Source organism: Sceloporus undulatus, unplaced genomic scaffold (genome assembly GCF_019175285.1).
Source record: "Sceloporus undulatus isolate JIND9_A2432 ecotype Alabama unplaced genomic scaffold, SceUnd_v1.1 scaffold_45, whole genome shotgun sequence".
NCBI lineage: Eukaryota > Metazoa > Chordata > Lepidosauria > Squamata > Phrynosomatidae > Sceloporus > Sceloporus undulatus.
In genome coordinates this window covers 1-26,008 of record NW_024802966.1, presented here as the reverse complement: position 1 = coordinate 26,008, position 26,008 = coordinate 1, and the positions used below count along the sequence as shown (strand labels likewise).

Below are 26,008 nucleotides of genomic sequence, written 5' to 3'. Positions count from 1 at the left end.
GTCCATTGGGAAAGGCAGGAAATAGAAATAAAAATTCATATCCACTCTATTATAAGCTATAGAAGGGGTGAATGGATGGGGGATTCTGGGAACTAAAACATTCCCATCTCCAAGCCTCTTTTTTTTTTTTTTTTTTTTTTTTTTTTTTGAAGGTGATGAAGAAACACCAGAAGCTGGGTTACAGGCAGAAGATCTCAGCTTCCTCTGGCAGAAGCAAGGTAATTGGACCCCTTCTACCAAAGGGGCAGAGCCTTGCAGAGACCTCTGGTGAATCTCCCTTCTGCTGCTGTTGGGGGTCTGCAGTGGAGAGGCAGGCAGGCATCAGAATGACCTCGGGGGGGCTGTCTTTTCTGGGGTGCTGGCTGGTAGCCATAAGAGCTAATCTCTTAAAAATCACTCAAGTGCTGGGGCAACACATGTGGGCATCCATTGAGCATCTTGGGAGGGGACATAACCGTGGGTTGTTCACTGTGCTCAAGAGGAATGAGGGGTGCCCCTGTCCCTTGGGCCCCAGGAAGACCTAGAGCTTCTTCCCCTAAAATAAAAACAGGTGTGGGGTTTTAGAAGGAGCTCCAACATAGGTTATAGCTTGTGGTATGTGTGTTTCTTCTTCGTGGTCTCTGCGAATCATACAAATGGGTTTTACTGCGCCTGCGCAGTACTGTTCGGAAACTTCTACAATCACTGGGCAAAGTACACTTTGCAACATATAGAAACTTTTTGGCAGTAACCCCACCCCCTCCTATAAATTCCCGGTTCCCGCTCTTTTCCCCAGTTCCATTTTTCCGCCACACTTGGCTGCTGTTTGGAACTTCGCTCTCATAGCTTTTCGGAATCACTGTTTTGACTCGGACTGTTTTGGACTTCGCTTTTTGGATTTTCCCCCCTTCTTGACCAAAGGACTGTTGACTACGCATTTGGACTCAGTTTTGGCTTGTCGTCTCAGAATGTCGCCGCCGTTCAAGAAGTGTGACGTCTGTGGGGGAAAAGTCCCTGTTCAGGATCCTCATTCGTCCTGCCTCTTTTGCTTGGGGAGACAACATGATGCCAAGGCTTGCCAGTTATGTAAGTCCATGTCCTCCCAAGCTAGGAAAAATCGGGAGTCCCGCTTAACCTCTGCTATTGCCCACGGGAAGATCCGGGAGGGGGACGCCCGTCCTTCTTCGTCCCCCTCTTCGTCCACCGCGGCCCCCCTGCCTTCAGGACAGGCCAGTCCGGCTAGCACCCCGTCAGCCCTGCCCGCCCAGGACGTCGAGAAGGCCAACCGTGCCCGGGGCTCCTCTAAGTCCAGTGCCGCTTCCAAGTCCCATGGCCCGGATAAATCGGATGCGGGGTCCTCCCGAATGGCGACAGCCTCTGCCCGTGAGGAGGTGACGGCTTCCAAGCGGGCGACCACAGGTCATAAGTCCCGCGGGGCTACTACTCCTGCTGATGCGAGCCCCAGCAGGCCTAAAGGCGGCCCCAGACCCGCCAAGGAGGGCAAGTTACCAAAGGAACGCTCGTCGTCCACCAAGGCGAGTGGCTCAGGGCCGTCCACTGCAACTTCTGACACCGGAGGCCATGCCAAGTCGAGTGCAAGGGTCTCGGATAGCCCAATCCCATTCTTCCCTCCTGACGCTCCAAGGGGCTCGGTTTCCTCCAGAAAGAGGGCTGTGTCTACGACCACTCCTATTCCGGAGGCCCAGGCTCCAAAAAAGGCTAGGTCCTGGGAGCATCCTGAATCCCGTCCCGAGCCCGGGACCGGCAATGACGACACCCGGAGCCGCCCTCGCTCCCAATCTCATTCCCCACAGGGTGGGGACTGCCGGCCGGCATCCCCTGATCGGCGAAGCACCACCAGGGATCCCTCCCCACAGGAGAGGTCCGCCGCGATGGATGTTTCCACCGTGGTGAGCCGTCCCTCGGTTACACAACCATCAACCTCATCAAACGCTTTCGAGGCCGACATTGATGTTGAGGAGACCCGTTCTCGTAGGAGAAGATCACCAACACCCTCGCCAGCACGTGACCTCAATGCCGACAAGTACTTCTACGATTCAGAGTCTGACAGATTTTATATGGCTGTTCCTAGGGATGTGGCCATGTTGAAGTTCCCTCCTAGAGACCATCGGGGTCGTGGAAACGAGACATCTCGCACCACAATGCTCCCGCGTTCTCCCCCGCGCCGTGCGGCTACCCAGCCCAGATCAGAGACCGTGGTCCATACCATCCCCTCCGATTCGGAGCCAGAGCTTCCTCCTGAACCCGAGGTACCTTTAGAAGATGACGACGGGGCGGATACCCTCTCCTTGAGCCTCCATCAGCCAGATCCCGCTTCGCCGACCGACGACGTGCGCTCCTTTACTGAACACATTATTAAAATGTCCCGCGCCCTGGACATTGAGTTGGCCTACCCTGAGGAGGCGGCCAAAGATCCAATCGAGCGACGGGTGCAAGGTCGAGTGCAGACTCCGCCTTCGATACCCTTCTTGCCGTCATTGGAGTCCCTTGTCAAATGCTCCTGGGATGCTCCCGCTTCTCTTCTGGGACCGCTTCGCAAGATAGAGTCTCTCTATAGGGTGGCATCTCTAAATGCCCCTTGGCTGGCCTCCCACCCTCGCCTCAACTCCGCAATTGTGGAAGGTGCCCAACATACCTCTTCCCAACGTCAATCCGCACTCCCGTTGGACAAGGAGGCCAAAAAGATAGATGCCCTCGCGAGGAAGGCATACACGGCTTCGGCGCTCACTGTCAAGGCTGTTAATTACACCGCCTGTATGGGGGCCTATGTTCAGGCTCTCATGGAACAAATCTCCCCGATTATTCCGGATGTCCCCGAGGAGACTCAGCGCCCCTTGGCGGAAATCAGGGACGAGGCACACTCTATCGGATGCTGGCTGATCACGGCTTCGAGGAACATGGCAGAGTGTACCGGCAGAGCCATGGCAGCTTCCATCGCGCTGCGACGTCATGCTTGGCTCCGTGGGTCGGACCTTAATCAGGGTGTCCGGTCCGCTATCAAGGAAATGCCCATTGACGACTCGGGCCTCTTCCACACTGACACCGATGACAAGCTAAACAGAAAGTTTAGAATGAAGGTGGCGGCTAGAAGGCACGGCATGTCGGCTCCAGACTCTGCTCCGTTTCGGAAGCGACTCCGCCCATGGCATCACCAACAAGGTCAGTCCCAGAGACCATTCTATCAGGATCGCCAGTTCAGTCAACAGGGGTCCCAGCGACAGAGGTACCCATCCCAGTCCTCTTCTTCTTCCGGTCATCGGCCTTACCCTCCCAAATATCACAAGGCTCGAAGGCAGGAGGCTGACCAACCCAAGAAGAGGGCATGAAGCCCCCCTGCGCACTTCGTTTTGCCTTGCCCTTATTTTCTGAACATCCTCCGGCCCTTTGTCACCGTATGGGCCTCCATTACCTCCGACTCTTGGGTTCTTACCATCGTCCGAAGGGGCTACGCCCTTGAGTTCGAAGACCTCCCTCCCACCGGAGCGTTTCTCCCCACTTCCCCCTCGGACACCCTTCTCGATGAAGTGCGCTCTCTCCTTCAAAAAGGAGCCATATCACCCCTGCCACCAGAGTTTCTGTCCAAGGCCTTTTTTCTCCAGGTATTTCACTGTACCAAAAACAGATGGTGGAATTAGACCTATACTGGACTTAAGGGGTCTGAATTCCTTCTTACAATACCGTCGGTTCCAGATGGTGACTTTAGCTGCTATTCTACCTTTACTTCACCAGGATCTTTGGTTCGCGACGGTGGACTTGAAAGACGCTTACTTTCATGTGGGAATTCAAGAGTCCCACCGGAGATTCCTCGCCTTCGCCATCGGCTCCGTCGCGTACCAGTACACCGTCCTTCCGTTCGGCCTGGCCACGGCTCCGAGGGTCTTCACGAAGTGCATGGCCCCGGTGGTCGCCTACCTTCACCAAAAGGGCTTCAGAGTCTTCCCATATCTCGACGACTGGCTGTTTACAGCCCCATCGCGAGAAGAGCTTCAGGACGCCGTCGGCTTCACGCTGGACCTCCTGTCGAGCTTGGGGTTGGTTGTCAATTTGAAAAAGTCTCACCTGATCCCAGCCAAGAAGGTCCGGTTCATCGGTTCCATCCTCGACTCCGTGACATGTGCCGTGTATCTCCCTTCGGACCGCTTTCAAACTTTGTCGGTTGCGGTACAAGCCGTTCGAGCCTACAGGAGAGTGAGAGCCAGAGACGTCCAGGTAGCCCTGGGGCACATAGCGTCCACTACATTCGTCACCCCATGGGCGAGATTGCGCCTGAGGCCCCTGCAGTCGTGGTTCCTGTCGGTCTTCGATCCCGTGTCGGACCCCCCAAACAAATGGCTCACCGTCCCGAGACCCGTGGCCGCTTCCCTATTGTGGTGGCTAGATTCCCGCAACATCGCGTCGGCATGCCCTTCGCCCATCCCCAGCCACAGTTGACTTTAACGACGGATGCGTCGATGGAGGGCTGGGGCGCCATCTCTTACACCTTTGTATAAGGGAGAAGTGGTCCCCTTTAGAGACTACCCTCCACATCAATGCATTGGAGATGCTAGCCGTGGAGAAAGCTCTCAGGGCCTTCGAATCCAGCATCACAGACAAGGTGGTCCTTATCAGAACGGACAACAGGACTGTAATGTATTATCTCAACAAGCAGGGAGGCACCAAATCAACGACCCTCCTGGACATTACTTTGAGAATCTGGAACTGGTGCATCCCGAGGGGCATCCTTCTCCAGGCGATTCACCTACCGGGAGATGAAAACACCTTGGCGGATCGCCTCAGCAGGACGGCTTCGACCTCCCACGAGTGGAGACTCCATCCGGAGACTGTCAGTGACCTGTTTTGTCGGTGGGGCACCCCCCTGATCGACCTCTTCGCAACGGCCTCCAACAGCCATTGTCCCCAGTTCTGTTCTCGAATGCGTCACGAGAAATCCCTCGGAGACACGTTCACTCTCGACTGGTCCGGGGAGATGATTTATGCCTTTCCCCCGTTCCCATTGATCACCAGAGTGGTTTCCAAGATGCTAAGGGACCGCGTCGACGTGATCCTCATCACGCCATTGTGGCCGAGACAGCCGTGGTTCCCGCTGCTGCTCCATCTCTCCAACGGCGAGTTTCTTCGGCTGGAACCGCGACCAGATCTCCTCACTCTCCAGAGCAGGAGAGTCCGACACCCGGATATCGACTCACTACCGATGGTGGCATGGAGACTCCTTTGACTTCACTCCCACCGTCGGTACGGACGGTGATACAAGCCGCGCGGAAACCATCAACACAGAGGTCCTACGCCTCCAAGTGGAGAAGGTTTCTGCATTTTCTTGAGGACAAGCACCTTCTACCAGAGCAGGTTACAGTACCGGTGGTGCTTGAGTTCCTGATGTCATTGGTGGACGCGGGCTTGTGCCTCACGTCCGTCAAGTGTTATTTGTCTGCCATTTGTTCTTATTTTCAATATAATGGTTTACCTTCTTTTTTCAGGGACCCCCTTGTTAAAAACTTTTTAAAGGGTTGTAACAATCTCCACCCACAGGTCTCTCCCCCGGCCCCCGCTTGGAGCTTGGAGGTTGTTCTGCACGCTCTCCAATCTGAACCCTTTTGAACCCTTGGCCACAACTGACTTAAGACTGCTCACTTGGAAAACAGCCTTCCTGGTGGCCATCACCTCTGCCCGCTGGGTGGGAGAACTTTGTGCCTTACGGAGGGATGAACCTTTTCTTCGGTTCCATAAGGACAAAGTGGTGCTCCGAACTGACATTACTTTCCTCCCTAAGGTAGTTTCCTTTTTCCACATGTGTCAGGACATTGTTCTGCCTTCCTTAGCTCCGAACCCATCCACTATTGATGAACGCAACCTGCATATGCTGGACGTTCGCAGGGCCTTGGCGTTCTATCTGGACAGAATTTCGGGTTCGAGCCGTTCCGAAAGACTCTTTCAGTGTTACTCGGAACCGAGGAAGGGACTACCGGTGTCGGCCCAGAGACTGTCCAAATGGGTGGCAAACACCATCCATCTTTGTTATGAACTGTCGGGCAGACCAACACCGGCCACAATACGCTCACATGCGACTAGGGCGGTTGTGGCGTCCTCTGCCTTTCTCGCAGGCATTCCCTTGGTGGATGTCTGTAAGGCTGCTGTCTGGTCTCAGCCATTGACCTTTATAAAACATTATAGGTTGGAGACCAGGGCCAAAAGAGATACAGCCTTTGGGAGAGCTGTATTGGTCTCAGGGTTGCATTGATTCTAATTATAGCACGTATGCTTAATACGTCTTTACACTCTGTGGTTTATGATGGGAAGGGTTTTCCATGACTTACTCTCTCCTGTCAGGTTCTTTAATGTGGTATGTCATCGCTATGATTACACATTTTTCAGTTGGATTAGTCTTGCATGACCTTATATATTCTCGCCTCAGGTTCTGCAATGCTATTGTTATATTGAGGTTTTTATTATGATAAAGACTGACTCGTGTTTGAGTTCAAAGGTTTTTATTGTTGCAATAAATACACCTGGTTTACCTTATGCTTTGGTTTCAGGACACTCCCTCCTCCTTATACCTAAGCTTGTCAGTCTAAACCCATTTGTATGATTCGCAGAGACCACGATGAAGAAGGACAGGTTGCTTACCTGTAACAGTGTTTCTTTGAGTGGTCATCTGCGAATTCATACAAATCCCGCCCATCCTCCCCTCGGTGTCCTGCTCTTATTGGCTCTGTCTTACATCGCCTGTTTGGCGGAAAAATTTGGAACTGGGGAAAAGAGCGGGAACCGGGGCTTTATAGGAGGGGGTGGGGCTACCGCCAAAAAGTTTCTATATGTTGCAAAGTGTACTTTGCCCAGTGATTCTAGAAGTTTCCGAACAGTACTGTGCAGGCGCAGTGAAACCCATTTGTATGAATTCGCAGATGACCACTCGAAGAAACACCGTTACAGGTAAGCAACCTGTCCTTTTCCAGCGATGGAGATGGAAACATCCCATAATGTGGGTTGATTCCATCTCTTGCTCCAAAATAGGCAGGAAAAAGAGACTTGAAGGAGTCGCCACCAGAGTGAGCAACCCCCACCACCCCTCAGTCTTTTTCCTGCCTCGCTCCAAGTAGGCTGTGTTTTTTCCTTTTCTCCTTCTTTGTCTTAAAGACTTTAATATTTCTTCTAATATTTCTTCTATTCTTCTTGTGTTCATAATCTGTTCTCTCCTGCCTTGACAATTACCTGCAAAAAACAGCTATGTTTTCTTTAGTCTTGCTCTATCCCTTTGACTATCTAATGGTTTTTCAACTACAGGTCATGCTCACTTGCTCATTCCATTTTAAAAGAGGCAAAGGGAACATTGTGACACCATAGAGGAGAGAAGGGGCTGGATGGATGCAGCTGGGGGGCAATGGGGCAGGAGTTATCAAGCAAAAGATGGCAAGGGGAGTGTGTGTGTGTATCTCTGTGTGACATGATGTGGAGGAGACCCCTTGGGAGGCAGCAGCATCATTTTCTGTAACTCAGCCAGCAGCAGGGCTGCAGATGCAAAAAAGGCCTCTATCTTGCCCATCTTGATTGGTAGCAAAGATAAGGAAGCTTTTTTGTCTTTGATTTGCTTCAAAACATCCAAGGTGTTTGCATCAATTGGCACTGGAGAGTGTCTACTCTTCTGAGAATCAAGGAGCTGCTGCTGCACACCATAACCACAAAAACACACACACACTGATCAGAGATAGCAGAGCTTAGGGCAGGGGTAGGGCCGGGTTGCTGTCCCTCAGACAACTAGGGGGCTGAAGCCAAAAAATAAATAATTAAATAATGTTTTAAAAATTAAATAAATAAATAAACTGGGACAAAAGTAGGACAAAATTTTCAAATGGAGGGCACTTTTAAAATAAAAAATGGAGGACACGTGAAAAAATTTGCTGATTTTTTTAAAAAAAGTTAAGATAAATGCATGTTTCTGAGGCTTCTATAGACAATTGCCCCACCATGCCCCTCGCATGAGACACCAAAGGCCCTGGCGGCAATCGGCAGCAGGACCGGGCTGGGGCCGGTCCCAAGGCCTCGCCGGGCCGCATCCGGCCCACGGGCCGCAGGTTGCCTACCCTCGGCCTAGGGTGTGGTTTCCTCCCACCCCAGGCTCTTTGTGGCTGTAACCTCTGCTCAGGGAGGCTTCCCAGGGTCACTGCCAGGACTGGCTGGCACCTGACTTTGCCTTCAGAGGGATTCCAAACCCAGCCACCTGGAGGGTCTCATCTGATCCAGTATGCTCCATTGGGTGCTTTGTAAATACTTTCGCCAAAACATGCCTGTCAGTGCTAAAAAGGCCCCATCGTGGAATATCAAAATGTGCCCCAGCTGCTGAATGCCAATTTCTGCAACTGCTCCTAAATGAACTGCCTGTGGTCTGGCTGTTTCTGGATAGGGAAGAGTCTGTGTGGTTTCCCCCACCACAAAAGAAACACCAAAAACCCAAGCACCGTATCTGCTGTTCTGGCAAAAGCTTTATGGGTGCTTACGTGTCTTTAAAATAACTCCCCTGCATGACAAAGTATTGTGTCCATTTTCTCAGGCCTAGTAGGAAAATGTCTCTGGATGAGCAAATAACGTTCAGCAGAAGAACAGGTAAAGCATTGCCACGGAGGAGGACTCATCATCTTTGGAGGCCTTTCACTACAGGTGGGCTCTTGGCCATCTTTGGGGCATGCTTTGGCTGCGTATTTCTGCACAGCAGAGGCTTACACTAGATGTCCTTTCAGGTCCCTTCCTACTCAGGGGACTATCCATAGGGATCTGTCCTGGGCCCAGGGCTAGTCAACATCTTTATCAATGACTTGGAGGACAGAATTGGGGGCATACTTATCAAATTTGCAGATGACACCAAATTAGGAGGAACAGCTAATACTCCAGAGGATAGGATCAAAATTCAAAATGACCTGAATAGACTAGAAAGCTGGGCCAAGGTTAACAAAATGAATTTCAACACAATGAATTTCAACACAACACTTTGGGCGGAAAAATGAAATGCACAGATATAGGATGGGGGACACCTGGCTGAATGAAACTACATGTGAAAGGGATCTTGGAGTCCAAGTAGACCACAAGTTGAACATGAGTGAACAGTGTGATGCAGCAGCTAAATAATAATAATAATAATAATAATAATAATAATAATAATAATAATAAATATTTATTTTTCTTCTTCGTGGTCTCTGCGAATCATACAAATGGGTTTTGCAGTGCTGCTCGGAACCTACTGGAATCACTGGGCAAAGTTTACTTTGCAACATATAGAAACTTTTGGGCGGTAACTCCGCCCACCCGTTATAAGGTCCCTGCCTTCCCGCTCTTTCCCCAGTTCCTTTTTTCCGCCACGCTAGCTGCTTGAAGGAACTTCGCTCGCTTCACTAGCTCTTTGGAATCACTTCTCATCTGGACCTCGGACCGTTTTTGACCACTCTTTGTCTCCCACCCCTGGTAACTTCGGACTCTCGGACTGTTGACCTCGCTTTGAATTCTCCTCTGGCTTTGATGACTTCGGGAATGCCTGCACCCTTTAAGAAGTGCGACGTTTGTGGGGGCAAGGTGCCCATCCAGGACCCGCACTTCTCCTGCCTGCTGTGCCTCGGCAAGAACCATGATGCCAAGGCTTGCCCACTTTGCAAATCCCTCTCGGCGCAAGCCCGGAAAAACCGTGAGTCCCGGCTCACTTCGGCCATCGCCCTGGGCAAGGTACAAGAGGGAGGTCCCCGCTCGTCATCTGTCCCGCCTTCCGTGCCTCCTGCTTCATCCTCCAGAGCCAGCGTGTCCAGTGTGACATCTGTCAGGGCCAGCGTTTCCAGCGTGGTATCAGTCCCGGCCGGAACAGTTCACCCCACCACCTCCGATGTGGCCTGTGGCTCGAAACCGCCCAGTGCCACCGACGAATCCTCCAAGCGCCCCCATAAGTTGTCGGGCACTGAGGGTACCGAGTCGAGGCCTAAATCTGGAAGGAGACCGGACGGCTCGCACGCGGATAAGGCGACCGAGGCGGAGGTCCAACTCGCTTCGGCTTCATCTTCCAAGGCATCAAAGGCATCTTCCCGTCACGCTTCCAAGCCGAGGGAGCCGGCTTTGCCTTCTGGAGCGACCCGTACTCTGCCCTCTGACAGGGCGAGGCCCCCAAGACCCTCCTCATCAGGAGCAACTGCTGTACTCCCGATTCTCCAGAGAATCCATCTTTCCCGCCGGACTGAGACCCCGAGACTCGGCGACAGGAAGAGGCCACCCATGAAAAGGCGGATCCTGGGGACCCAGCTCTCATACAAAAGTCCAAGCGGCCAAAGGAAACAAGCCGGGACCGACTTGCTGCCTAAGCCGAAGGACAAAAAGGCGCTCCCCCCTCGAAGAAGGCCCGCGCTTCCACTCCTGCAGCTCTCCTAGACTCGTAGCCGCGCCGGAAACGCAGCGATGATACCGGTGCCAGAACACGCCGCCTCAACCACCATGGACTTTGTCCACGAGGTGGAGGACGCCGCTCTCCTCTCACCTCCGGACAACTGTCACCGTTGCTCCCCCACTCCAAGGATGACGACGACGTAGATTAAGCTCGTAGGCAGAAAGCCCGGACCTTTTCCTCGACACACAAGACGGGCCGGTATTTTATGTCCGTCTCGAAGGAGGTTTGCCCTCAAAGAGTTTTACCCAGGCTGAACCCCCGTCCGGCTGACCGCCGAAGGGCTCGTCTGCCCGGTCGATCCCGAGTGTCTCCGTGATGGAGAGGCCTCCATCGTCACCCTATCGCCGGCGCTCACGCTCCTGCCAGGTCCCATCCCTGTTCGAACCGAGCATCCCAAGTCAGAGTTGTAGACGTTCCCCTCTCTTCTGACTTGGATTCGTAGATCAAACCTTTGCCTCCGTCCGAGGTGTCCTCGGACGCGGATGACCTCTGGCGTCAGCCTCCCCTCAGGATGCACAACCCAGAGCCGTTCTTCCCCATCTGACGACGTCCGTTCCTTCAGTGAGCAGTCGTTTAAGATGGCCAGGGCCCTCGACATCGAGACTCGCCTTCCACGGGATGAGAGCTCAGGATACCAGTAGAACGTCGGGTGCACGGACGGGTGCTACACCGCATGCCTCCCCTTGCGTTGCAACTGCAGACCATAGTCCAAAGGGCTTGGGGCTCTGGTCCCGCCCCCGCCTCCCCCCTCGTCGGCCTCGTCCGCAGCGAGGTTGGAAATCTCTCTACAGGGTCGCTCCGGCAAGCTGTACCTGGTTGGCAGCCATCCCAGGCTGAACTCGGCTATTGTGGAGGTTGCTCAGCACGCTTCGTCCCGAAGCAGGCTACCTCCCCCGTCGGACGGGAGGCTAAAAAGGTGGATTGCGCCTGGCCAAGAAGGCCTACTCGGCAGCAGCCCTTGTGGTGAAAGCCATCAACTATACCGCTGCCTGGAGGCCCTAGTATACAGACCCTCATGGAACGGACTATCCCCCCTCATCCCGAACATCCCGGATGAGGTCCAAAGACAGTTGGCGAGGTTCAGGGACGAGAAACCCACTCCATTGGAAGTTGGCTCATCAACCACCTCCACCAGGAACATGGCGGAACTGTCGAGCGGGATGGCCATGTTGGCATCGATGGCACTCCGACGGCACGCCTGGTTGAGGGGCCTCGGACCTCACCCACACCGTCACAGGCGGCCATCGAGGACATGCCGCTCGACGGGACCGGGCTCTTTCATGCTGAGACCGACGACCGCCTGAACAGGAAAGTTCAGATGAGGTGGCGCGACGAAGCATGGCATGTCCTTCACACCTGCTTCGCCATTCCGGAAGCGACAACGCCCGCGGCAGCCACAAGGTACAGTCACATGGGACCTTCGCCCGGACCGGCAGTTCAGCAAAAGGGCTCCAGAGGACGGCCTACCCCTCGCAGTCTTCTCTCACTTCTCTGGCCGTCGCAACTTCCCGCCTCGGTACCGTAAGTCCGCCCGACAGGACACCGACCAGGGGAAGAAGAGAGCCTGAAGGGACGCGCAGCGCGCTTCGTCTCTCTCCTTCACCCCCCTTCTTTTGGGCACATTTGAGGCCTTTGTTAAACACCTGGGCCTCGATAACATCGGACCTCTGGGTTCTCAACACTGTCCGTAGGGGGTATGCCCTCGTTCCAAGAGCTCCCTCACCTGGCAGCCTTCATGTACACTCCCCCCTTGGACACCCTTCTCGACGAAGTGCGCACCTTGCTTGAAAAGGGGGCAATCTCCGCTTTGCCGCCTGACCAATGTCCTAGAGGCCCTTTTCTCCAGGTACTTCACGGTACCGAAAGCGGATGGGGCATCAGTCCCATCCTGTGACTTGAGACAATTGAACTTGTTCCTTGTACCGTACGCTTCGGATGGTAACCTTTGTCTTCCATTCTGCCTCTACTCCGCCAGGGCCTGTGGTTCTCGCGACCGTCGACCTGAAGGAGGCGCTTACTTCCACATCGGGTTCGGGAGTCCACCGGAGATTCCTCGCCTTGCTCATCGGCTCCACCTCGTACCACTACACGTTCTTCCTTCGGTTTGGCCACGGCTCCAAGGGTCTTCACACAAGTGCATGGCACCGTGGTGGCATACCTTCCATCAAAAGGGCTTCATGGTCTTCCCGTACCTGGACTACTGCTGTTTGCCGACGAATCCAGCAAGAACTCAGGAGGCAGGTCTCGCGTTTGGCCTTGCACCTTTGGACTCCCTAGGGCTGGTCGTCAAACAGAGAAAAGTCCCACTTTACACCAACCAGCAGGTCAAGTTCATCGGGGCCATCCTCGACTCCGAAGGATGCTCCGCCTTTCTCCCTCCAGACCGTTTCCAGGCCTTGACAGCAACGCTCGATCGGTTGCATCTCCCACAGCAGTGATGCGGGCCAGAGATGTCCAGTCGCGTTGGGCCCACGTGGCGAATACGACGACGTTTGTGTCACGCCCTGGTCAAGACTTCATCTTCGACCTCTGCAATCCTGGTTCCTCTCCGCCTTCTCTCAATGGAGGACCCCCCGTCCAAGTGGCTCACGGTACCGCGAACGGTAGCTGCTTCCCTGAGTTGGTGGTTGGACTGGCCACCAACGTCTGCAAAACGGGATGCCTTTCCATCAGCCTAGTCGCAACTGACTCTGACAACCGATGCATCCCTGGAGGATGGGCGCCCACCTGCTCGACTTGGTCGCTAGGACAGGTGGTCCACCCAAGACAAGCTTCCTCCACATCAACGCCCTGGAGATGCTGGCGCAGTGGAAAAAGGCACTGAGGGCGTTCGAGTTCGCCGTCCACAGGCAAGGTGGTCCTCTGATGACAGACAACACCACCGTGATGTATTACATTAACAAGCAAGAGGACAGATACCAGACCCTGCTCGACCTCGCGCTCCCGCATCTGGGACTGGTGCATAAGGCAAACATGTCCTCCTTCAGGCGATTCTTCCCGGACAGACCACGAATGGCAGACCGCCTCCAGCAGATCTCTGTCGGTGTGCCACGAGTGGGTGTACCATCCCGAGACGGTCAGCGAACTCTTCGACCGCGTGGGGAACCCCCCGGATCAACCTCTTCGTGACCAGGTTGGAACAGCCACTGTCCCCAGTTCTGCTCCCGGAAGTGAATGGACGGATCCCTCGGAGACGCATTCGCTCTTCGACGGGGCGCTTCTCGCTAATGCCTTCCCTCCCGTTCCTTTTCTCACTCAATCAGGGTGGTGTCCAAGATGACAACCCCCCCCCTCCCCCCCCCCCCCACCCCCCCCCCCCCCCCCCCCCCCCCCCCCCCCCCCCCCCCCCCCCCCCCCCGACCCCCCCCCCCCCCCCCCCCCCACCCCCCCACCCCCCTAAGGACCACTACGCATGCGATCCTGATCACCTCCCACACCCCGTTGGTGGCCGAGGACAGCCCTGGCGTGCATCAAGCCATTCTCCACCTCTCGCAGGAGGATGCTTCCTCCACCTCAGACCACCGTCGCCTGACCTGCTTGTCGTTGTCATGGATCGGTGCCCAGGCGGACGGATTTTCTCCAACCCGTGACAATCGAGAGCTCGCCGCCTGGCTAGCCTGGAGGATCACAGTTCGTGACTGGCCCTGCCGGAGGCGGTGTAGGACGTGTATATCCGTGCTTGGCAGGAAGACCCTTCCACCCATGTGGTCCTCAAGCAACCTGAAATGGGGAGCGAGTTTAGCCTAGCTCCTCGTACCGAAAGGGCTTGGTCTCTTCCTGCTATGGTGTCAACTCCAGTGGTTGCTGATGAGTTTCTTGATGGCGCCTTCTGGATCAGGGGCTGTGCCTTGCATCCATCAAGTGCTAATCTTGTCTGCCATTTGCGGACTAAGTACCAAATGCGGGGGAGGGCTTCCTTCTTCAAGGGACCCCTTGGTGCAAGTGGTGTCCTAAGGGATGTGCCAACCTGGTATCCCTACCTGTGTAACGGTACCAGCCGCACGAGCTTGGAGCTTGGATGTAGCGGTCATTGGTTCCGCGCGCTCCCAAAATCCAGAAGCCCTTTGAACCGATTGCCCACAGGCGACTCTGAGGACTACTGACTTGAAACCAACAGCTTTTCTTGTGGCCATCAACTCTCGAAGCCAGCCCCGTGGCGGAGCGAACTCTGTTGCACCCTTAACGGAGGGACCAGACCCTTCCTGAGGTTCCACAAGGACACAGGTGGGTCCTCCGTACAGACATTACTTTCTTCGCTCAAGGTTGTGTCTGCTTTCCACACATGTGTCAGGTACATTGTGTTGCCCACAATCTCGCATACCAACCCGATCTGCGGATGCGGAGCGACGCCTGCACGTCTCCGCTCTTGATGTCAGGAGAGGCTCTGGCCTTTTTTATTGGACAGAACTGCTGCTCCAGTCAGTCCGAGAGACTTTTCCAATGTACTCGAGCGAGAAAGGTTGCCTGTGTCTGAGCAGAGTTTTCCAATGGGTGACCGGTACCATCCACCTCTGCTATGAAAATTTAGGCAAACCTCTCCTGGCCGGGTTCAGTCCCATTCTACGAGGGTATGTCAGCATCCTCTGCAGTTCCTGTCAGGGATTCCCTTGGGAGGATGTCTGCAAGGCTGCGTCTGGTCCCCACCTCTAAGTTTATTAGCATTATATGTGGACACCAGAGCCATCCGAGACGCAGCTTTCGGGAGGGCTGTGTTGGTTCAGGCCGCATTGATTGCACTAATGATGGTTTGTGTTTAGCACTTACATCATATGCCACTGTTTACATTCTGTTTGAATGTTGGTTTGCACAATTTTAAGAGGACCTGGTTTGCACGACCCTCTGTTTCCCTTCTCAGGTTTAGCATGTTAGTGCTATGTTTGCCTTTTGCATGACCAAAAAGACTGACTCTTTTTATGGTTCAAGGGTTTATTGTTTGCAATCAATAAACCTTTGGTTCACATAGCTTTGGTTTCGGACACTCCCTCCGCCGCTACCTAAGCTTGTCAGTCTCAACCCATTTGTATGATTCGCAGAGACCACGAAGAGGACAAGTTGCTACTGTAACGGTATTTTATTAGGTTGTCATCTGCGAATACATACATATCCCACCCATCCATCCCCTCAGTGTCCTGCTATCATTGGCTCTTTCCATCCCTGCTTGGCGAAAAATTCGCGAACTGGGGAAAGAGGGGAAGGCAGGGGGCCTTATAACGGGGTGGGTGGGTTACCGCCAAAAAGTTTCTATATGTTGCAAAGTAAACTTTGCCAGTGATTCCAGAAGTTTTCAGACAACTGCGCAGGCGCAGTGAAACCATTTGTATGTATCCAGATGACCATTCGAAGAAATACTGTTACAGGTATCAAACCTATCCTAACCCACCTTTCCGTTGGGGATGAGGCGGGTACAACAGAGGTTATAAGTCACAAATAAACAATAACACTCACAAACCCTGACTAACCCTCCATCCAAAAAAACTCTAAATTCATAAAATATGATTAAATATGTAACAATGCAGTATAATATCACAAGATTATTTTACATCATGAATGATGAGGAGTATATGAAGGAAGATGGATAGAATGTGTTCGGCAGTTTATCATCAGGAAGGCCTGCGGAAGAGAAGGGAAAGCCCAAGTGAGGATAATTGGTGAATCTCTTCTGGCAGGTCATTCCAAGTTTTTGGAGCGGTGGCAGAGAGGATCTCCAGAAATTTCACCGCCAGTTTCTGTCTTTCTAGTTTGTAAGAGTTTTTCCCGGAGGATCAGAGGAGGGATAAAGATGTATGGGGAGGACGTTCTTAAGGAGACTGGATCAGGCCATGAAGGGCTTTATAGGTGATAACCAACTCTTGTACGAGCCCGGAAGCTCAATAGGCAGCCAATTAGGGATTTTAAAATAGGTGTATATGGTTGAACTTGGATTTTCCGGCGACCCGTGGCTGTCATGTATTGTATTCAATTGGAGCTTCCAGGCGTGCACAAAGGTTGCCCCATGTGAACGCATTGCAGACTAGTCATAGAGAGAGTTTAGTATGACCGTTTCTAGGTCCTGCTGCTCCAGGTAGCGTATCAGGCACTCCTGGCTGCTGCATCAATCTGAGAGGACAGATGAAGCGACGAATCCAGGAGCACACCCAAACTAAAAAGGCAATGCAATTTTAGGCTGCATCAATAGAACTATATAGTCATAGTCCCATTCTATTTTACTCTGGTCAGGCCTCATCTGGAATATTGTGTCCAGTTCTAGGCAAAACAATTCAAAAAGACATTGAGAAGCTGGAGCCATGTGTCCAAAGGAGGGTAGCCAAAATGGTGAAGGGTCTGGAAACCATGAAGCTCTGTTAGGAGAGACTTAGGAAGCTGGGGGTGTTTAGCATGGAGAAGAGAAGGTTAAGAGGGGATATTATAGCCCAAGTATTTGAAGGGAGGTCATATTGAGGAGGGAGCTAGCTTGTTTTCTGCTGCTCCAGAGAATAGGACCCAGTGGAGTCCAGGAAAAGAGATTCCATCTCAATATTAGGAGGATCTTCTTGAGAGAGAGGGCTGTTTGACAGTGGAACACACTCCTTCCTCGGAGATTTTGGTGGAGTCTCCTTCCTTGGAGGTCTTTAAGCAGAGGCTGGATGGAAACAGACCAGATGTTTGGGCAGACACACATCTGGGAGGAAGCCATCACATGTGGCCTTCCGTGACCCTGGGGGTCCTATGGGCCCCTCCATCTCTAAGGGCCATGGCTAGCTCTGCCAGTGCCACCTTTTGCCCCCAGGTGGGTTATTGGTTTCTCCTCTGGCTCTGTGAGCTTATCTCCCTGCCTGTCCACCCAAAGGGCCCCTTCTGCTCCTCCCAGCCCCATTGGCACTATGGAGTCCATGATGAAGCAGCACAGGAACATTGGATTGGCAGGGTAGTTTTGGCCCAAAGGTGGGCATGTACCTGGCGGCTTCTGGGCTGACAGTCAGACTGGCTTTTCACTGACAAAGGCTGCACAGTAGGCAGGTATTCATTGGTGTAGGTATTCACCCATGAGACTTCTTCTGATGGCTACTTCATCCCCCCCCCCCAGTCCAAACAGAGCCAAAACCTACTTCAGTGCCAAGGATGCCCAGGTGGTGGGTCTCTGCCCCATCCCTTCTCCTCCTCTCCAGTTTGCCTCCTGGCTTGGCCTTGGAAGAGAACATGCCTCTGACCATGCACAGAGTGTTTAGCAGAACAGAACACGTCCTGGCAGCCTAAAAATGCTCCCAGTGCTGATAAACTTCACACCCGATCAGCACCTCAGTGCCAGACTCGCTTTTTCTGTCTTTGGTGTCCCAGAGCAAATGAAGCCTGAGGACGAGCCTCTGCCCTAGAAGACCTCCAGGCTCCATTTACACAAATGTGGTTCATACAGAGGGCTCCAAGTTCTCATAAGCATTGCCACCCAACAGCCCTGGAGGGTAGGACTCTCCTGGTGTGCTCTGGCCCTGGGGGGGAAGGTGTCTTTCCCTAGCGGGAGGCTGGCACCCTCAAGAAAAAAACCGGGCACAAGCAAGAGGCCATATCCAACTTTCAGTGCAGTTTTAAGTAATACTGAGTTTCACTGTTTTTTTTACTGTCAAGTCCTTAAGTTCATCTGTCAGTCAGTCTTACTGGGAGTCCCAGTTTGTAAAGAAAAGGAGGGTATAAAACAAAATGTTTATTTATTTATTCTTATGTATTTATTTCATTTGTATGCTGCCTTTCTCACAGAAAGGGACCCAAGGCAAATAAAAATACTGTGCTTTAGAATATTTATTTATAGAAATGGACAAATAGATTTAAAAACAAATTACAACAAAAGCAATGAAAAAGATCAAATAAAAACAATATAAAATCACATACAGTACCCACCCCAAGGAAAGCAGCCCTTTCTTTACCTGGTGTTGGCCTTTCGAGGGTCAGTGGCAAAGGCCAGGCTTCCCGAGCCTCCCCCCTCCACTGCTTTTGCCCAGCTTCCAAGCCTCATTTCCAGCCCCCAGCCCCAGCTATTACTCTCTCTTGCTTCTGTGCCTCCCTCTCTCCCCTGCCTCTCAATTCCCTTTGGGGGGCTGTGGTGGACTTGGCTATACAAGGGCTGGTGAACCACCGTCCCACCATTTCCTGGGGGATGGATCTGATTTCCACTGGCCGCTTTCCTGCCAGGACTCTGCTCCCTTCTCAGGCCTCTCGACTGCTGCAGCCAAAAGGACTGGCTGGCTGGCCAGGGGACTCCACTTGTGCCTGGGGGGCAGTGTCCCTCCCCCCAGCTTCTGGGAACAAGCCATATTCATCCACAGCAGCAGGGAGATGTTTGATTTACTCAGAGAGGCCCACACTAAATGCTGTTCTTGTTCCTTGCCCCAAAGGACAGATACAACACTCCCCCCACTTCAGCTTTACTGAGGAAAGGCCTTCTTGGTGGCTGCTCTGAGCCTTTATTGGGACTCCCTTCCCCATCGTCCTTTCTTTCCCCATTCTGGGGGAATTCTGGGCTAATGAGGATGGTGTTCTTCTCTGAAGAAGGTGTTTAGAAAATAGTTTTTTGTGGGTTTTTGGGGTTCTGTGACCATGTTCTAGAAGAGTTTCTTCCTGATGTTTTGCCAGCATCTGTGGCTGGCATCTTCAGAGAATGCAGGCATGGAAGAAAGTGGGGTATGTGAAGTCGAAGGCATCTCTGAAGATGCCAGCCACAGATGCTGGCAAAACGTCAGGAAGAAACTCTTCTAGAATATGGCCACAGAGCCCAAAAAACCCACAAAAAACTATGGACGCCGGCCATGAAAGCCTTCGACTTCACATTATTTTGAAAATGTTTTACACTGGGATCTTAATCCTGTTTTAATCTTGTTTCATGCTTTCATTGTAATATTTAAAGCTATAAAATGAATAAACCAAACAATAGTCATGCCCATTAAGACATTCTATCAGAGGCTCAGCCCCTCTTGCTTTCCAAAGTGTGTTTGAGCAGCTTGCTCCCTGAAATAACTTTGCGAAAGCTCAAAGGTGCGTGTCTGCTCATGCATCCTTGTTCTGGGACTTGGGTCATCTTTTGCAAACTCCTTTTGCAATTCTTTGCAGGTGCTGCGTTGACAACTCTGGTGTGGCAGCACTTCGCATGTACAAGGCTATACAAATGTTTGGGGCAGGGTTTGCCAGTTGATAAGAATCCCAGAGAATGAGAAGAGCCACGTGGGTAAGAGGCCGCCCTCTTCGCGAACCACGACAAGTCATTGTTCAGCCCAGGAGGAGGAGAAGCTCCTTTTCTATCCTATCCTATCCTATCGTATTTGACAGCCACGACTGCTGTGGTTAAAAAAAATACCTGATCATTTTGGGAACTTGTTGCATTTGGCTTTTCCTGGAGGGGTTACTGAAAAATAAGAAGGGAGGGGAGTATAGCTGTTTGGAAAGCACTTTTCAATTGGAAACCACAAGGGGTAGTTGAAAAACACAAGGAAGACCATAGAAGAATGGACTGGGAGTGTCTTTCCCCTCCCTGGGCTTTTGGTCCCTCAGGGCCACTAAGGCCTATTCCAGGTGATCAGGGGAGGAGAAGCTGCACTGGTGGTGCAGTGGTTAAATGCCTGTACTGCAGCCATTCACTCAAGACCACAAGGTTGCGAGTTCAAGACCAGCAAAAGGGCCCAAGCTCGACTCAGGCTTGCATCCTTCCGAGGTCGCTAAAATGAGTACCCAGACTGCTGGGGGCAAATTAGCTTACTTGCTAATTAGCTTACTTGCTGTTCACCGCTATGATCTTTGGAATAGCGGTATATAAATAAAAAAAAATCATGGCCTCCCCAGCGTAGGGTCAAATACGATAGGATAGGGTAGAAAAGGAGCTTCTCCTCCTCCTGGGCTGAACAATGCCTGGCGGGCTTTGCCTCCAGGTCAGGCATTCGCTTTTGCTTCTGCCCAAGAGTTAAAAATGGAAACAGCGCTTTTCTTTCTTTAAAGAAGCCAAGCCCCAAATAAGGCCATGCCCAAGTGCTCCAGATTCCTCCTCTGACTCGGCTCCGGCTTATCTCTTGGGAAGGTTGCCTGCCAAAGGCCTGGGGGGGCACGTGATGGCCACTCCTGGCGGGGGGCCCCAATCTGGGAAGGGTTTAAAAGGGGCCTGCTGAGCCCTGAGCCCCATTTGCCTGCCTGATAGTTGGAGGCCACCTTCCTCTTGGGTCTTCTCGAAGTGACGTACAGTTTCTTTCTGCGGCAACGATGGAGGCCATCAAGAAGAAGATGCAAATGCTGAAACTGGACAAGGAGAATGCCATTGACCGCGCCGAGCAGGCCGAGGCTGACAAGAAGGCTGCTGAGGACAAATGCAAGCAGGTTAGGGGGTAGGAGGGGGCATAGGGCACAGGGCCACCAGGTGGTATGCCTCTGGGGCATTCGGCTGGCATTCTTGATGCTGACATAAATATTGGTCCCTGTTAATATCCACCACTGATAATTCTGAGTGTGCCTGGAAGGCTTTCCCTGCATGCTGCTGACACTCCCCCTGTAGTCCTCAGAGCAGCCCTGCAGAGTAGGACAACATCATTAGGAGAGCCAGAGTGGTGGAGTGGTATGGATGTGGGACTATGAGAGCAGAGTTTGAATCCCAGCTTGGCCATGGAAACCCACTGGGTGACCTTGGGCATGTCACACTCTCTTAGCCCCAGAAGAATGACACAGTGAACAAATCTTGCTAAGAAAGCCCTGTTGTAGGTTCATTTTAGGGTCTCCATAAATTTGAAATGAGGGAACACACCGACAAACAGATTTGGGTTTGAGGCTTGTGTGGATCATGGCCCATCTTGAGATATTTGTGACACAGTCCCTGGGCCCCCACATTGTCCGGTGTCAGATCCTGAGTAGTGATCTTTGGTTACAATGCCCCGTGAGATGGGCCACAAACTCCTGAGCAGCCAAAGAATGTCTGAATTTTAAATATTGGCTATGAGAAGTGTCCTATATGGGCAAAGACAGATGTCGTGCCAGCATTACGAACTTCCTCCAGTACAGTGAGCCGGACAGCCTAGAGAAGACAGTCCTTACAAAATTGCCCCCACCCCATTTCCCCCAAAAGAGGCAGCTGGGGGGCAGAAGAGGAGCCTGGATGAAGTCATGCATTGAATGGACCCAAAAAGGATTAGGAGGTGCTTAGCTGGACTCCCCAGAGGGGGAGGCAGGGCATGGCTCCCCCACCTGGGCTTAGCGCTGACCTTTTGGGCATCGCTCAGGAGTGGATGTGTGCTGGGCAGCCTTCTTTCTCCTCTGGGCAGTTCTCCAACCTCCAAGAATTAGGGGTAGGATAGTCTTCTGGGGTTGCCTCCCATGTGTTGGTGGAGTGCACTTCCCAGCATTCCTTCCAGATGCCATAGTTACAAATGAGGAATGTTGGAAGCAAGAGTCCACCAGCACCAGGGCTGAAAGGGGCTGGTTTTGGGGCCCCTGGACAGTTTGGGCCCCAGAGCTGGAAGATGCTTCCCTGGTCTCTTGGCCTCCCTCTGTCAACAAGAGAGCCAAGGGCTGGCTCTCATCAGCCTATTCCCCCCACACCCACTCAGGATCATTCTCCCAGGAGGAAAAAGGCAGCTTCCTGGTCATCTGCATGGATATAAATAACTGAAAGAGCCCAGGATTTATATGGGGAAAGGGCCAGAGAGCCAGCCAGGCAGAGAGCTGTGAAATTCCTGCCTAGCTGAGATAAGGGATGAGCAATGATAAGAGAGGCCTTGGGGCAGCAGAGCCTGGGGGGGGGGGAAAGGGGAAAAGGGGCCCCCCCCCCCCCGCCAGAATGCCACCCCCCTTGAGAAGGCCCCCCACGATGCCCAGGAAAGATGGCTAGCTGGGAAGGATGAGGGGCCCAGAAGCTCCTCAGATTTTCCAAAAGAGGCCAGCCGCAAGGGTGGAGAGTGGCCTCCCCGATGGGGTATTGAGAGGACCTTATACAGGGGGCACCCATGGTGGATATAAGGGCCCCCCTTCTCTCTTTCTGCCACCTTTCAGGTGGAGGATGAGCTTGTGGCGATGCAGAAGAAGCTGAAGGGGACAGAGGATGAGCTGGACAAATACTCAGAGGCGCTGAAGGATGCCCAGGAGAAGCTCGAGCAGGCCGAGAAGAAGGCCACTGATGTAAGGATGGATGGGGGGAGTAGAGAAGCCCCCCAAGACTGAGAGAGAGGGAAAGGGTGCTGAGTCCTCAAGCAGGAGGAGGAGGCTGGGCTGGTTCTCTGTTCTTGCTCAGAGGCCCTCTTGCCATTCCCCAACAAGGGGCAGAGTGGCTCCTTTTGAGGGGTCATGGCTCCTACCTTCCCAGGCCGAGGAGGTGATGGAGGAGGAGGATGGCTGTAGGCAGCTGCTACGAAAGGCCAAGGATCACACCCAGGTGTGGGAACTGCATGCCCGTGGGTACTTCCCTCATCCAGGACATTTTGGGAACTACAGGTCCCATCCACCTGCACTCCTTCACTCGGGCCCAGTGGTGTGCCAGGCAATATCTCTCCCTTCCTTGGGCGGGTGGCGGTGGCACAAGATCTGCTCAGATGGAGGAGGCCTGTTCACTCCCCCCCCCTCCATTCACTCGCCTCCTCCTCCTCCACTCTGGTCCTTCTCTATCTCTCCCAGGTTCTGGGGGTCCTGCTCTTGGGATCCCCTCCCCCCGGGCCTAACAGGTGAGGTTGGCTTTGGATCCAGGGGAGGGAGGATTTCCTGGATGGGATCTTCCTGGGGTCTCCCCCTTGACTTCTCATCCTCCAACTGGGTCTCCCTCCTCAGGCTGAGTCAGATGTGGCCTCGCTGAACCGCCGGATCCAGCTGGTGGAGGAAGAGCTGGACCGTGCCCAGGAGCGTCTGGCCACCGCCCTCCAGAAGCTGGAGGAGGCCGAGAAGGCAGCCGATGAGAGTGAGAGGTGAGATCGGTGGGATGGGATAGGAATGGGATGCAGCAGAGCAAGAGTGGGGGAGACGGCCAGGACCTGGACCCTCAACTCCCTCCGTCTGTCCCCACAGGGGCATGAAGGTGATTGAGAACCGGGCCATGAAGGATGAGGAGAAGATGGAGATCCAGGAGATGCAGCTCAAGGAGGCCAAGCACATCGCCGAGGAGGCTGACCGCAAGTACGAGGAGGTGAGCCTCCACTTGAGCAGCCAAGGCCTTTGCTAGGCATCCCTTCTGCCTCCCTCCTCCTGGGCAAAGGAGGCCACTGAGAGCCATACGCAGATGAGACAGCCCCCTGCCACTCCCTGTCTTGAGGGTCTGAGGTTTGAAACACAGGAATTGCATCTCTTCCTCCTCCTGTGTGAGCTTGGATAGAGGTGCCTAAACCTGGTTTTAAGTGGAGTACATTTCCCTAACCTTACACTCAAGGTTTTCCCAAATATTTTGCCTCCCTAATTTAGTCCAACCTACCGTGCATCATGGACCTGAGGAAGCAGGCTCCAGTCAAAGGTGCTAACTAAATCAAACCTTTATTACAGTCAACAGACCTCCAGGCAAAAAAATTAAAAATTAAAAACAGATCAAAACAGTTACAACCAGTTTGACATAGCAATGGCATATTGAGCATAACTATGCAAAGTCTGTATAATTATAGTACATTCAGTTAGGAGCATATCTGGCCCTTGTTGTGCAAAACAGATACTGTACGCTATAAAATGAACTAGGTCAAAAGGGGATGTTTACTGTTGATTACTAATATCAGTTATTTCTTCTTCGTGATCTCTGTGAATCATACAAATGGGTTTTACTGCGCCTGCGCAGTGCTGCTCAGAACCTACTGGAATCACTGGGCAAAGTTTACTTTGCAACACATAGAAACTTTTTGGCGGTAACTCCGCCCACCCGTTATAAGGCCCCTGCCTTCCTGCTCTTTTCCCTAGTGCTTTTTTTCCGCCGCGCTAGCTGCTTCAAGCAACTTTCGCTCGCTCTTGCTTGCTTGGAATCACTTTCACTTTTGACCTCGGACCGTCTCTTGACCATTCTCTTTCTCCCGCCCTGGTAACTTCGGACTTCTCGGCTTGATTGACCTCGTTTTGGATTCTCCTCTGGCTTTGACGACTTCGGTAAAAACCATGCCTGCGCCCTTCAAGAAGTGCGAAATTTGCGGGGGCAAGGTGCCCGTCCAGGACCCGCACTCTTCCTGTCTTTTGTGCCTGGGCAAGGACCACGATGCCAAGGCTTGCCTGCTCTGCAAGTCTCTCTCATCTCAAGCCCGGAAAAAACGTGAGTCCCGGCTCACCTCAGCGATTGCCCTGGGCAAGGTACAGGAGGGAGGTTCCCACTCAGCATCTGTCCCGCCTTCTGCGCCGCCCACTTCATCTTCCAGGGCCAGCGTGTCCAGCGTGGTGTCTGTCCTGGCCGGGACAGTGGCTCCCACCACCTCTGATGTGGCCCGTGGCTCGAAACCGCCCAGCGCCACCAACGAACCCTCCAAGCGCCCCCATAAAACCTTGGGGACTGAGGGTTCTGAGCCCAAGCCAGGATCTGGGAGGAAACCATCCCCGGAGGGCTCGCAGGCATCCTCCAAGGCATCCAAGTCATCCCGACACGCTTCTAAGCCGAGGGGGTCGGCTTCGCCTTCGGGAGCAACAAGAGCCCAGCCCCTGGAGAAGGCTAAGTCTCCAAGACCTTCCTCATCGGGAGCCGCCGCTGTCCTGGTAGACCTCCCGGAGAACCCCTTCTTTCCTCCGGAGGACCCAGCTGAGACCCCGAGATCAGGAAAGAAGCGGCACCGCAAGGAGGCTGAGCGGGACCCTGTGCCCAAGAAGTCCAAACGGCCAAAGGACTGCGCCGGGACGGACTTACATTCCAAGGCGAAGGATAAGAAGCGCTCCCCTTCAAAGAAGACCCGCGCGCCTACAGCTCCCTCCAGCTCGGTACCCGCTTGTGAGATACAGCCGGTCCCGGTCCCAGACACTCCAGTGCAGCCCACCGTGGACTTTGTTCATGATGTGGAAGACATCACCACCAACGCGTGGGGAACTTTCTCCGCCTTTCCCCCACTCCGAGGATGAGGACGAGGGTGACAATGACCGCAGAGAGGAAGCCCCGGACCTGTTCTTCGACTTGGTGACGGGCCGGTACTTTATGTCCGTCCCGAGGGATGTGGCCATCAAGGAGTTCACCAGACTCAATCCTTGCCCTGGAGATTACCGGGAGGGCACATCTGCCCTGTCGATCCCGAGTGTCTCGGTGGTGGACAAGCCCCTCCCATCGCCCGTGACGACATCGTCAGCACCTCGCCAGCAGTCTGAGGCCTCGGCAGCCCCCATCCTGGTCCGTCCAAGGTCCCAGGTCAGGGTCCCAGACATACCCCTTACGTCAGACATGGACTCCAAGGATGAGCCCCTGCCTCCATCGGATGTGCCTTCGGAAGACAACGATCTCTCGGCGTCAGCTTCTCCTCAGAGGATGCACCACCCTGAGCCATCGTCTCCATCCGACAACGTGCGTACCTTCAGCGAGCACGTCGTAAAGATGGCCAGGGCCCTCAACATCGAGCTCCCCTGAGGACGAGGCCCGCGACCCGGTGGAGTGTCGGGTGCACAGACGGGTGCCCACACCGCCTTCCATCCCCCTGCTACCATCCTTGGAGACCATAGTCCGGAGGTCCTGGGACG

At 53.4% G+C, this 26,008-nt stretch overlaps 1 protein-coding gene across 3 annotated transcripts; it reads left to right on the top strand.

Moving 5' to 3' along the window:
- Window positions 1–150: 150 nt before the first annotated feature.
- LOC121917664 (tropomyosin alpha-1 chain-like) lies at window positions 151–23,567 on the top strand. 3 transcript variants are annotated; one of them, XM_042443792.1, is made up of 6 exons: window positions 151–218; window positions 19,484–19,598; window positions 20,627–20,734; window positions 22,397–22,522; window positions 23,165–23,298; window positions 23,399–23,567. In XM_042443792.1, exons 2-6 carry the CDS (start codon window positions 19,581–19,583, stop codon window positions 23,550–23,552), a joined length of 540 nt encoding a protein of 179 aa, XP_042299726.1. In that variant the 5' UTR covers window positions 151–218; window positions 19,484–19,580; the 3' UTR covers window positions 23,553–23,567. The 3 variants fall into 3 exon arrangements, with proteins under 3 accessions (XP_042299726.1, XP_042299725.1, XP_042299727.1); XM_042443791.1 differs by lacking the exon at window positions 19,484–19,598 and having other exon boundaries at window positions 153–218; XM_042443793.1 differs by lacking the exons at window positions 151–218; window positions 19,484–19,598 and having other exon boundaries at window positions 20,263–20,734.
- The last annotated feature ends 2,441 nt before the right edge of the window (window positions 23,568–26,008 follow it).